Genomic DNA, 12,188 nt, shown 5'->3' with positions numbered 1-12,188 from the left:
TGCAGAGGGTCATTTATCGTCTTCCCACACGCTAACTTCCTACACTACAGTTTGCACCTTTCCCGTGTTTTATACCACTGCATATTAAATATGTGTAAATATTATAACTTTAGTGCCCTGGGTAATGTTCACCCGGATGCTCTGCTGTTTATGAAATTACTAAGAAATCATATATTGCATTACTTTATTGCACGAATTAGTGTTTAAAGTAGGAAATTAATAAAAATAGAATGTTTTGTTTGTTTTTTTTAAGGAATAATTGTCTCCCCCCAATAGATTACTGTGTTATATTTAAAAGGCAAACCCCACAAGCAGCGCTTCTGGTATGTAAAGAATGGAGCTCTTTCAACATTTTCGGTCAGTGAAGCTATTTGCAGCTCTGAGATCAGCTCTACTTTCAGGACAATGCGATGGTTTATGAAAGAGCAAGCACAAAACTGACTTGAGTTCAGTGTTTGGCGAGACCGCTCTAATGTGAAACATGCAGAACTAGCCCAGCCTATAAATAATGCTGACAAATTTTAGGGGAAGAGAACACTGAACCTGAAGAAAACAAGGGAAGCTTTGTGAAATGAAGGTAAGGCTTGTGGCTTCGAGATTCTTCAGGTGTTAAAAAAAAAAAGCATTTAAATTTTTGGATGACTTTTTGATTTTTCTTAAAGTTTTAATCCAAATTGTCTTGTTTATTTTAGAAAATGTGGTTTTTCCTAAAAGTCATGCCAGTGTTGCTGTTCTTGACTCTGCTGTGCCCAGTCTTGGTCTCCTCTTCACAGCCGTCTGTATGTATCTACTCTGTAACAAATGTTTTCATTTATTTTTGTATTGACTGTGAAAACTGAAAAGCTATGCCTTAAATGGTGTTTTTTCTAGATGTGTAGAAAAAAAACTGTGATGCATTAGTTACTGCTTCCTCTGTGTGTTATCAGAATAAAAACAGAGGTATTTTTTCCTTCCTTACTTTAAGGCAATAGACTCGTGCGGGCCTGAGTTTGCTGTTCTCAAGCGCAGCATAAGGAAACTGGAAAATAGTCTTTTGATCAGAAAATGGCAGGTTGAGCACTTGCAGACGCACAAATACTTCCGTCCGTTTCAGCCTGCTGCGTCTAACAGCAAACCTCAGGCTGATTCAGACCCCGATTCTGGTTTAAACCACAACAAGAGCGCAGCACTAGATGGACTGGATATAACGCTGACTAAACCACTTCCACCGACAGGCAATTTAATTGTTTATGATAAAGGTAAGAAAAGCGCACTATGTTTGGTGCAAATCTACAGTGCATGACGCATTTTTCTATTTCTAGTTCACTGAGTTTTGCACATGCACAGCTATTTTTTACTCGACATGCAACACAAAGTCAAAATGTCAATGTAAGAACATTAATCAGCAATCTCTGAAGCATTTAGTCTTTCTTCTAGACTGTTCTGAACTGTTCGACAGACAGAGACCATCAAGCGGTTTCTACCGCATAAGACCCAAATTACATCAGGAGCCCTTTTTAGTTTACTGTGACATGGATGATGGAGGAGGGTGGACAGTGTTTCAAAAACGCCGGCATGGAAGAGTTGACTTTCACAGGTAATTGTGCAGAAGAAGTAGCCCACAGCATGTGGGGGGAAGATCCCACAGCCTATCTAAAATCTAGTATGATGCTGATAAAGCTTGTGGGGTTTTCTGTTTGAAGTCAACTGCCAGCCTACTTCTCATTTCAGAGACTGGGTGGACTACAGAGATGGCTTTGGCGACTTCAAACTGTGGAATGACGAGTTTTGGTTGGGCAATGAACATATTTACTCTCTGCTCTCAGAAGGTCAGCAGGTCACATTGTGCACTAATGCTTCACATTAGACGCCCAGTGTGTGTTTTTCCATTCATATGTTGCATTTTAAAAAGTTCTAGTTCCTGTATTATTAGCTTCTCCTTTACCAACTTTACTTTGTGTCTTTTTTGTGCTAAAGGTAAGAACCTTGTGAAGATCGATCTTATGGATTGGGATGGACAGAGAAGCTATGCATTTTATGACAACTTCAGGATCACCGATGAGGCTGTGAGAAAAACACTTTGTGTAGCTTTTCCTTAGAATCATAAGTATAACGATCCTCCCAGGAAACATTGTTCTAATGCTCATTCCAGGATAAATATCGTCTTCAGTATGGGCAGTACAGTGGGTCAGCGGGAGATGCTCTCAGTGGAAGCAGGGGTGTGGTGGAGCAGTGGTCTTCTTGCCTCAGTGGCATGCATTTCAGCACCAGGGATCAGGTTAGTCACAGATCTGTCAGAACCATTACCACTCCAAGATGGCAAGTTGATGTTTCACAGCACATCTAATAGACTACTCATGTGCAAATGATGAATGTGAAAACACTGATGCCGGTGGTTGACAGGATAACGACCGGTACCTCCAGGGAAGCTGTGCCCAGGAGAATAAAGCAGGTTGGTGGTACAACAGGTGAGGCTGTCACCCACCCTTTCTGTTTCATGAGTCTGCATCACTTCAAATGTGATTATGAAGTTTCTGTCTCTTCACCGGGTTTTGTAATTTGGAAAATTTACCTTTGACATTGTGCCCTTAACTTCTGATCTACAGATGTCATGCAGCCAACTTAAATGGAAAATTCTATCGCAGAGGGAAGTACAAAGCCGAGTATGATGACGGCATTGTTTGGGGGACCTGGAAAGGCCTTTGGTATTCACTTAGACACACCACCATGAAGGTGCGGCCTCTGGTTTTCCTAGACGCCGTGGGCAGTGGAGCGGGCGAAATTTAAAAACCTAAACGCTAAAAAACAAGAGCAAACATTCTTTGCCATATTTTAATTTCTCCCTTTGCTATTTTCTATCAAATATCAGTAATACCATATTGTATGCATTTCTTTCTGTAAAGTGTCTATTAACCAAACACTAAAATAAACAGCATTTCATCCATAACACCTCTCTGATGTTCATTTGATTGTCCTCAAGCATAGTTACAATGGATACAACTGTGTAATTTTCATTACATGTTTGACACTGCTTAGATCTCACATTAAACAGTGAAGCTGTCAGGATCTGCAGACTCGACTGGAAAGTGCTATCAGGCACCTGAGTTCCTTGGTCTCCACCCCTGGGCGGAGCCATCTCCCTGCTGCAGTCCTGCACACCTGAGACTGACTTGGGGCAATCAGGTTGAGGATTTAAGGTCCCCTCAGACTCTCCTTCACCGCCAGTTCGTCAACGACCTCACATTGGTATTGACTCGACGGCTTTTTACGCTCTCTCCACTTTTTCATTGTTAACCTTGGTTTCATGTGCTTCAGATTTCCTGGACCTTCGTTGTCATCACCCTTAATCCCAGCTCTCCTTGGATTATCTTCAAATTCATAAGGAATACGAGGACCCTCACCTGCCTGCCCTCCAGCCTCACTCACCACCTTGGACACAGCGGAACTCAGGTCTGCCAGCCCTTCCACTACTCCCCTGGACTACCACCTCCTCTCCCTCAAAGCGAGATTCACGCCCAGTAGCGGTTTTAGATACGGGCGACACGGGCGGTTGCCCGGGGCGGCATCGTGGTGGGGGCGGCATCACGGGCATCGGCTAAAAAAATGCTCGTACTCATGCTGCCCCGACGTCATGCCAGCGCATATTGGGAATGGTACAGGCACCGATCGGTTTTTCTATCTCCCGTTTGCTGGGAGAAAGGGCGCCCTCCGTTTGCAAGGTGCGCCTGCTGCTTGCGGCGCAGAGAGGAGAGGGCGGGGGATTCTCTGACTGGCTGGAGCAGCATCTAATAACCAACTCGCAAACTAAAACAAAATAAAAACAAAACAACAAACACGAAAACACAAGACATTATAATACAGACTTATAATTTGCACCGATGTTTTTTCGAAATTCTATACACGAAAAGTGAGCGCGAGAGCCCTCGGTGCGCCTGCTCGCTGCTGAAGTCAAAGTAAACTTTATTGTCATCTCCGCTACTTACAGTCCAGTATATAGAGAGACGAGACGACGAGGCTCCAGTTACAGCAGTGCAAGTAAACAAACAATAAATATAAGAAGAGTAAGAAAATAAATATACACTTTAGGACTCGGGGTAAAGGGATCAATAACAATTTAAAATTTACAGTTTGATGATTTCAAGTCTCACACACAACCCGTGGAAAGGGGAGGAGGAGCGGCTGCTTCCAAATAGAGCACATTTCATTTATAATGATGTAAATCCAAGCTCATGATTTGAATCCTGGGTTGTGTGAAATCTCAGAAATGCACCCTAGACAAAGTGAATCTGTGAACTAAGGTGTAGGTGTGTTAGGTTATGTTGTGGTGATCCTCGAGTTGGGGGATTTGTGTTCATACTGGAGTGCAAAATTAAAACCAAGATGGACAAGAAAAGTTCAAAGCCATCAGGTCCTCAGTTTAGAAGAAAGATAAAAGAAGAGGAGAAACGAGCAAAAGATACAGGTAAGCAGATGTGTGATTGGATAATGGCAGGTCATCCTGAAACAATCAGAATCAAAATACTTTATTAATCTCTAAGGAAACAATGTGTGTTACAGTTGCTCCAAGAAGAAATGGTAAAAATAGCAACAGTAACAGACTAAACTCCAAACAATACATTATGTTACAGATTTTAATATTAATTAGTCATTGTTAATTGTTGATTTGTCCTGTTCTCATTGTACGACGAATTATGATGGCTGTTTGGTAGCCATTTGCATACTATGCATACTCTCTCTCTCTCCTCATATCTCTGTGTGTGTACAACAGCTTTATGTTAATGTACAATCCTTAATATGTTTTGTGTGTGTGTGGGGGTGGGGGGCGCCAGAGGGAGTGTTCGCCCAGGGCGCCAAACAGGCTAGGACCGCCACTGTTCACGCCGATCACCAACGCAACCGCTCCGCTCCGCTCCCGTCTCAACCTGCTAAATCCCCGTTCACGCCCCCCCCCCCCCCCTTCCCCACTGACCCACGGCTACTTCGTTAGCAACTCCTTGTCACGAATTCACTGGTTGACTAAATAATAAACACTGCAAAACGTTTGAGCCGTCTCTGTTTGTGGTTATCTGCAATCGAGTCCAATTTAGCTATCGGCCCGTGGCCATTGCGACAGAAGCCTAGTGTAGCTGGTGCGGTTCCAGTATTGTAGAGTACTGTAATTGCAGAAGACTTGGCAGCACTATAAAAGAAACACATACAGTTATGTGGAAATAAAACTAGAGCATTATCTGGGTCTAGGTATTGATTTTAAGAGTGCATTTAGAAAATGTGACAGGTTTATTGTACCAGCTGTTGAAGTACAGAGGAGAAATGTATTTCCAAAGTGTGTTAAAAATCTCAGCAATGGCATTCAGTGAATTAAATAAAACTTTACCAGTTCACAAAGTCAGTAACAATATTACAAAATATCAAAACAAACCTTAAAAAATTCAAAACTAAAGTCAAAAATAAGAACTTTAAAAGATAAAAACATATAGAGATAAATCTGTAACGTTACAATACATAGGTGGGTACAGAGATGTAGGGTGAAGGGTAAAGAATAAATGTGATTTTCAGTGGCAGTTTTTCTCAGCTGTAGTTTGTGATCTACTCCTCCTCCCATACATATGACGAGGACAGATCTAGATCCAGCATCTTTTGTTCTGCCTCGCTCAGCTTGTAGGGAGAGCCATCACTGCTGGTGTACTCCTCAGTCACGGGCAGAGAGTGGCAGCGACCTTTCCTCTGGTCTGAGGATGAAGCAGTAAAGCTGGAGCTGCGCTTGCGCCCCTTGGCTGCAGAGTTGGACTGAGCCTCCTTTAATTTCCGGGCCAGGATGTTCCTCTGAATTGGTGAGGGGCCGCGACGGTTCCAGTTCTGTTCAGCCCGATCCAAACTCAACTGGTTCACTCCCTGAGAACTAACAGGTGCTGCAGCGGGACCCCCGATCCCTGAAACTTGGTCACTGTTCTTTCTCCTCTCTGCTTTGCTATTAAAGTCAGATTTACCCTGTGTCCCAGATGCTGAAATTGTGTTTGTGTTGGTTCCTGCATGTTTGATTTCATTAATGTGCGAAAGCACTGGTTTCTCTGTCCAGGGCTTCCTCTGGTCACTCTTCTGTAGTCTGGATCTAGCCCACTCTGAAGCCCCATGCTCTGGAATTGGATAAGAGCGATATGGCTGTCTCTCCCACCCTCCTTTGCTCCAACAGCTTCCTTCGGGAAGAGTCCGAGATCCCACCTGGAAAGGACATAACGGTTAAACTTGACCATTCGTGGCACTAAAATGTTTTACAGCAATAATAAATAAATAAAAAATAAATTAAAATCATACTAAAGAGTCTATAAGATACCTGGGTCAGGCTTCTTTCTCTGAACTGTCTGGACTGTGAGAAAGACGGTAGCTGAGGTTTGGCATCATTAAAACTGGAAGTCCGGCGGAAATTTGGATTCTTATGATAAGAGTTTCCCACTGCTGCATGTCCTTCTCTGAAACCTGTTAGACCACTCCTCTCTACCATCTCTACCCAGTCAGCAGTGCGGTCATGCCACTTGGAGCTGCTCCTACTTGCGTGAGCAGCAACAGGAGGACCTATGATCAGTTCCACTCTAGGACTCAGTCTGTCCGGTGTGGCCCTAAAAGTTTGTGGTGGTGGTTCAGAAAAGGGAGCTGCAATGTGAAAATTCTTGAGTTTAGAATCACCCTGTAGACCTAAAGGGGAGGCAGAATGAGCAAATCCAATCGGTGTAGGAATGGGAGAGATGGTGGGTGAAGCAGATGTGTCTACAACAGTGTCATGGACAGGGCTGGAAGAGACATGGTACAGCTGTGTAGCCTCCTTTAAGCCCTTCTTCTTCATCTCTTTCAACTGTTGTTGTGCCAATTTGTACCTAGGCAAAAAATAGTTTCCGGTTTATTGTGTGTGTGTTTTTTTTAATAGCTAGTGACAAAAAGGGATACATCTGGGATAGAATATTATAAATTTTAAAACATACCCAAATATTGGTGGAAACACCTTCTGGCCAGTGGGAGATAGTCTTTCTGGGTCCTGTGGGAGTGGTATCACCACGGTCTGTGAGAGAGGTTGACTTCCCAAGAAAGCCCCATCTTTTTGGGCTGCAGCCACACCCACGCCCCCTGAAGGGCTGTGAACATCAGACAGGCTGGGTCTTTGTAGGCTGTGCCCACAGATGGAGGCCTCATCTGAGAGCTTGCGCCCTCCAGGAGAATGCATGGAGCTTCTCCGGACAGAGCTGCACTGAGGGCTCTGGCAAAATTTTCTCCACACCGTCACCACAACAGTAGCCATAATCACAGCCAGGCAAAGGGAGATACCAACTACCACAATCATGTTACCGCCCAAGGGTGCAACTCCAACCGATGCAGGTGAGAGAGATGGAGAAGGAGCTGGTACCACTGGGACAAAAAGAAAAACAAAGTTTGGACACAAAACTGAAGAGAAAAAGCTTTAATCTAAAATACTGAAGATTAGAAAGAGCAAGTTAAGGGTAAACAAACTCACCGACACAATCCTCTAATGAACACAGGGACTGCTCCTTGATCATGCCAGTGCACTGCATCCCTCGCACACCTGAGGGCAGTAAACACTCACGCACTCGTTCCCTCACCCCTTCCCCACAGCTCACGCTGCACACACTCCACGGCTGCCATGGCCCCCATGACTCTGCAGGATACGATAAAGCAGATTAGTAGTTTAAAACCTTTAACTCTGCATTGCTACATAAATTCCCTCCACTCCAATACACCAAAAACACACGGGCTAAACAATCTCACCTGCACTTTTGTAAGCCACCAGACACGTCTGTGCTGGACTGGGCGAGTGGCTGTAGTTGAAAACAAAGCGAAAGCAGTACTTATTCCTTCCCGGGTAAAACACGGAGCAGTTGAATTCAGTTTCATTCTCTCCCTGAGTCAGCCAGTTAAAGGCCAATGGGAGAGAAGTGGGATCCTCTGCAGATGAAGCAGCATCGCTATACAGTAATACTTTCCCATTGATGTGAGCACAGGGTGGGGTGATCAATTTAACAGTCATAGTGCCCTCACAGCCACTCTTGTAAGCATTGGCATTTTCCACTAGCAGCTTATAGGAGAAGATACGGGACAGGTAGAGTGGTCCAGAGCTCTTCACCTCCTGTGCTGTGTGACGAGACCGTAGAGCAACTCTTATAAAATCTCTGTCTGTGAATGGGAAGGCACAGGACAGTTCAACACTCTGAGAACGGAGGGGTTTGATTGGGATTCGCGTGAGGGCTCGGACCTTGTTGATGCTCTTATGACCTATTTGGTTGTACTCCATGTAGCTGACTTCTAGTGAGAGAGCAGAATCAATGCCGCTGGAACAAGCCTGAAAGTGTTCATTAGTGGATATCCCAACCTGAAGAGAAGCAACAGAAGAGAAATATGATAATTATTTATGGTCATTGTTTTACAGCAGTATATACTGAAATGTTGTTTTTATTGCCTGAAAAGATCCCGAGTGGTTCCCGGCTCTCTCCACGGCAATATGAAAGGTTGGCCAATGGACTTGTAGTTCTGAACTCCACCACCAGGTAGTGCTCTCTATGCTACTGTCCTCTGTGCTATTAGTAGGGAAAACAGTAGAGATGCTGGTTTGTCTCAGCAGGAACCGGAAAGTTCCTGCGTACGGGAAGCAGGAGCAGTTGAACTCCACCCTGCCAGCCGGTTGATTGTTGTGGAGAGTCTTGGTCAGAACAGTGGTGTTGCTTTCCGTGTTGACGAGAGATAAGCTCCTGCTCCGGATGGTGCTGCTGTTGGATTTTATGCTGAAGTCCACAAATACGCTGCTGTTGCTTAGGGCAGAATGCAAGGAGGGCCAGATATTGAGCCCTGCAAAAGCTACAGGAAAGAAAACACACAAGTAGATGTGAGAAAGACAGAGAAAGGAAAAAGAAAATGTTACACATTGTTCTACAAGTGGTGAATACACCTTAATATGTCCACAATGGGTAAAATTAAGTCTGGTTGTTGTTAACCATTAATGCATTTATTTTTTTTTAAAAATCCAGATTTTCCAAGCATGCAAACAAAGTTTTACTGTACCTGAAGGTTGTTTCTAGTTCCATTTTGTTAGGTAAATTAATCAGAATGATAAGCTCAAGTGTGAGTTAATATTTGTGGCTGTTTAAAAAATACTAGGAGTGTATGGGTCTGTTCATTTTTGATGGTATGGTTACAAATTTTAGAAGGTCTTGTAGTAAAACTTGGCCTGAATTGTGAGTTTATAAAGTGTCAGTTTTGACAACATTGTAACCATAATTTATAACAACGTGTCCTGTGTGTAATTATAATACTTTTATAAACCTCTTATACATTTCCCTTATCCAACATTAGATATATTGCCCAAACAACCACAAAGTATAGTTTTTTGCTCAGAACAACAAAACAAGCTCAGTGGAATCCACATTAACAGGTTCAAAAGGAGTAAAGTATAGATATCAAACAGACAAAGAGTTAAACATGTTTGAGTATATAAGCCAAGAATCAGGGTGCTATTAGTGGGGGGAAACGCACTAGTAGCATGTTATTTTAAGAGCTATTGTGCTCTGTATTGTGTAAATCCTGTTGTTGGGACCTCACATCCTCACAAAGGAAAGCGGGTGTCTGAAGAGGCCACGCATTTGCCTCGTTCAGCAGTCAATTAAAATGCAGTAAGATGATAGATTTGTAGAAACTCACCATATCCAATGAGCACTAGCAGGAAGGACAGCAGTGAGACAGCCTGTGGCATTCCAATACCTGTGCCTCCTTCTTCTCCAACACCACATGATCGTCCTATTCCACCATCACAACGCTGTGAAAAGCTTTCAATGGGGAAATCATAGAACAATAAAACAAACAAAAAAACCAAGAAGATAATCCACAGAGAAGTAGGAGATAGCAGTTAAGTGTGTGTACAAGAAGCTGTGCGCTCTTCTGCATGTATGGAAAACAGGAAGGCTAGAGTATGAACAGTGAACATGACTTTTCTGAATTTACACTGGCGTCTTCCTCTTCCTTTCATCTTCACAATGGGTATGGGGAGCTGCCACCATCACACAAGAGAGGTTTCAAAAAAAAGGAGGGGAGGGGGCTTTGTTCATCACAAACATGTAGTAGGCTGAAGACAAACACTTGTCTGAATTGCTATATATATATATATATATGTGTGTGTGTGTGTGTGTGTGTGTGTGTGTGTGTGTGTGTGTGTGTATTTATTTATTTTACAGACCATTTCAGACTTTTGAAGTCAGAGCAGAATCAGAACATTTACTACTAGTTATTATTTCCATCATAAAGTCAGCCAAACTTCCAAGCAAATACAAAGTTAAGGTGGAGCCTGGTGTTTGCTTGTTTTTAACCCCGTGCTCATACTGTGTAGCTCATTTGGGTGGATATTTTCAGGATATGACTGGTTTTTAATCCGCGAATAAACACAGCGCCCTTCACTAACCTTCTGATTAGTGAATCTAAACCTGGATTTTCAGTCTAGATTAGTATGCATGTTGCTTTACATAGTGAGTCTAACCCTTTACTGTTTTGTGTAGTGCAGTCTGATTAAATCAAATTGTACTCACGTGTCTTGAAGACTCAGAAAAGTATGGTTCCTCGGCGCTTTCCCCCGCACAGCACCCACAGTAACTGTCCCTCCATATGCTCGTTGCGAATTTCTTCTGACAGATAAGCTGCTAATAAATTTCACTGACAGTCAGGGGGACAAGTATGACAGCCCCACGAGCGATACAGAGGCGCGCGCTGGGGTTCAGAGCGCGTGAAAGAGATCCGCTCAGTAAGGTCAACAAGAGGGCGTATTATGTTTGCGACAAACTCCCTTTTCCTCTCAGAATTTAGACACGCAGTTAAACGGTTTACGACTTGAGTCTTAAATATTATCTGCCTTGAAGCTTCCATTTAAGAAGATATTTAAAAAATAAAGAACGTTTTGCGTCCAAAACGACTCTCGCCCTTTTTATTCCTGCCTGAGATTAATAGCAGGTAAAATGAAGCAGTGAGAAGTGGAACTGGTTCTAACGTGCTTTAGCTCTGGGAAATTTCATGCTAGACGAAAAAAGGCATAAATGAAAGATACATTTCCTGCTCTGGCAGTTAAAGAATCGCATTGCATTAAGTCTATCATTCCAAAGATCGATATCAGTTTTAACAGGCGCCCGGATCATCAAAACATTTAAGATGGCAGTGCCGCAGGAAAAATCTGTGAAATTCAACATAGAGATCTGTAGTTCAATCCTTTATGTGACAGTGAGAGAAAAAAAATCAAACGTTTTAATCAGTATTGTATAGTAAACTATATATGTCGTTTTTCTATGATTAACCAATTAGAGTTTAAAAAAAAATAAAAGCACACCAAATCATAAATTATGCAGAAAGCCGTAGTCAATCTCATTGTAAGAGCAACGGGACTCATGTCGTGCGGTAAAATGTTCACCTAAACTAAATATTGTGCATGCACCCCCAATTATGAGAATCAGACCTGCCTCGGCTCGGCTCGGCTCTCGAGACTTCCTGAACTAGTTGAATTCATCTATCAATAAGCGGGCCACATGGCAGGGTAATCTAATCAACTCTGCAGACCTTCATTCTTCCTCTGGCTAGAGTCCACACAGAACAGGAAACCTCTCTGGAGATGAAACGTTCACGTTCACAATGGGAACAATGAACTTTTCTGTTTGTTAAAATACTTTACGGTGAGAACAGAAGCACCATTCTAACACTACTTGTTGCCATAGGCTCCTCATTCATATGTAGTTACTTGCTATATGGTAACTGTGGGAGAATATGATAAAGTATTGTTTTGAAAGATTTGTTGTGCCAGTTGATCGCGCCTTTCAGTTTTGCCTTCAAAACACACACTCTATTTGTCTAGCACAACTTTCCTCTGAACTGGGACTGAGTATTACTCACATGCACTCTATGAATTGGATTGACGGGAGACGCATTTTACTCTGTCTTGTCTGGTCTTGAATTTACCCAAAACTATTACACTCACAGGAGCGTTTACTGGGAAAGGGACAGGAACTGATGTTGATGGACTAAATTAAAGGACCAACAAAAGATGCAATGTGGAGTAGGTCATTTGGATTAATTGCATCTACGTCAGCAGGGAACGCTACAGTCCCTAACCACTTATATATTTTACTCTGGAAAATGTCATTAGTGATGGTATTTTTCATAACAGAATGCTTTGGTTGCAT

General features: G+C 42.8%; 2 protein-coding genes across 2 annotated transcripts; one reads left to right on the top strand and one right to left on the bottom strand.

Moving 5' to 3' along the window:
- The first annotated feature begins 375 nt into the window (after window positions 1-375).
- fgl1b (fibrinogen like 1B) lies at window positions 376-3,485 on the top strand. The gene is made up of 9 exons (XM_085175238.1): window positions 376-577; window positions 693-779; window positions 965-1,238; window positions 1,417-1,576; window positions 1,711-1,808; window positions 1,957-2,045; window positions 2,132-2,257; window positions 2,383-2,447; window positions 2,586-3,485. The coding sequence occupies exons 1-9, from the start codon at window positions 572-574 to the stop codon at window positions 2,764-2,766; spliced, it is 1,086 nt and encodes a 361-aa protein (XP_085031364.1). The 5' UTR covers window positions 376-571; the 3' UTR covers window positions 2,767-3,485.
- Window positions 3,486-5,233: 1,748 nt separating this feature from the next.
- thsd1 (thrombospondin, type I, domain containing 1) lies at window positions 5,234-12,163 on the bottom strand. The gene is made up of 8 exons (XM_085175213.1): window positions 10,554-12,163; window positions 9,676-9,800; window positions 8,441-8,835; window positions 7,753-8,353; window positions 7,481-7,642; window positions 6,954-7,374; window positions 6,311-6,848; window positions 5,234-6,198 (listed from the first exon to the last, which is right to left on the bottom strand). The coding sequence occupies exons 2-8, from the start codon at window positions 9,725-9,727 to the stop codon at window positions 5,566-5,568; spliced, it is 2,802 nt and encodes a 933-aa protein (XP_085031339.1). The 5' UTR covers window positions 9,728-9,800; window positions 10,554-12,163; the 3' UTR covers window positions 5,234-5,565.
- Between the last annotated feature and the right edge of the window lie 25 nt (window positions 12,164-12,188).

The sequence above is a fragment of the Neolamprologus multifasciatus genome, chromosome 10, assembly GCF_963576455.1.
Source record: "Neolamprologus multifasciatus chromosome 10, fNeoMul1.2, whole genome shotgun sequence".
NCBI classification, from domain to species: domain Eukaryota; kingdom Metazoa; phylum Chordata; class Actinopteri; order Cichliformes; family Cichlidae; genus Neolamprologus; species Neolamprologus multifasciatus.
The sequence above is the reverse complement of the archived record's forward strand: the minus strand, read 5'-3'. Positions and strand labels throughout refer to the sequence as shown.

What these genes read in the sequence shown, in the direction of transcription:
- fgl1b (XM_085175238.1), top strand. An exon ending in GGAAGAGTTGACTTTCACAG is followed by an intron (nt 1,577 to 1,710) that starts GTAATTGTGCAG and finishes TTCTCATTTCAG; the next exon opens with AGACTGGGTGGACTACAGAG. An exon ending in TCAGGATCACCGATGAGGCT is followed by an intron (nt 2,046 to 2,131) that starts GTGAGAAAAACA and finishes TGCTCATTCCAG; the next exon opens with GATAAATATCGTCTTCAGTA.
- thsd1 (XM_085175213.1), bottom strand. Translation starts at nt 9,727, where the DNA reads ATGCCACAGGCTGTCTCACTGCTGTCCTTCCTGCTAGTGCTCATTGGA. An exon ending in GCTAGTGCTCATTGGATATG is followed by an intron (nt 8,836 to 9,675) that starts GTGAGTTTCTAC and finishes TCTTTCCTGTAG; the next exon opens with CTTTTGCAGGGCTCAATATC. An exon ending in GTGTTTCCACCAATATTTGG is followed by an intron (nt 6,849 to 6,953) that starts GTATGTTTTAAA and finishes TTTTTTGCCTAG; the next exon opens with GTACAAATTGGCACAACAAC.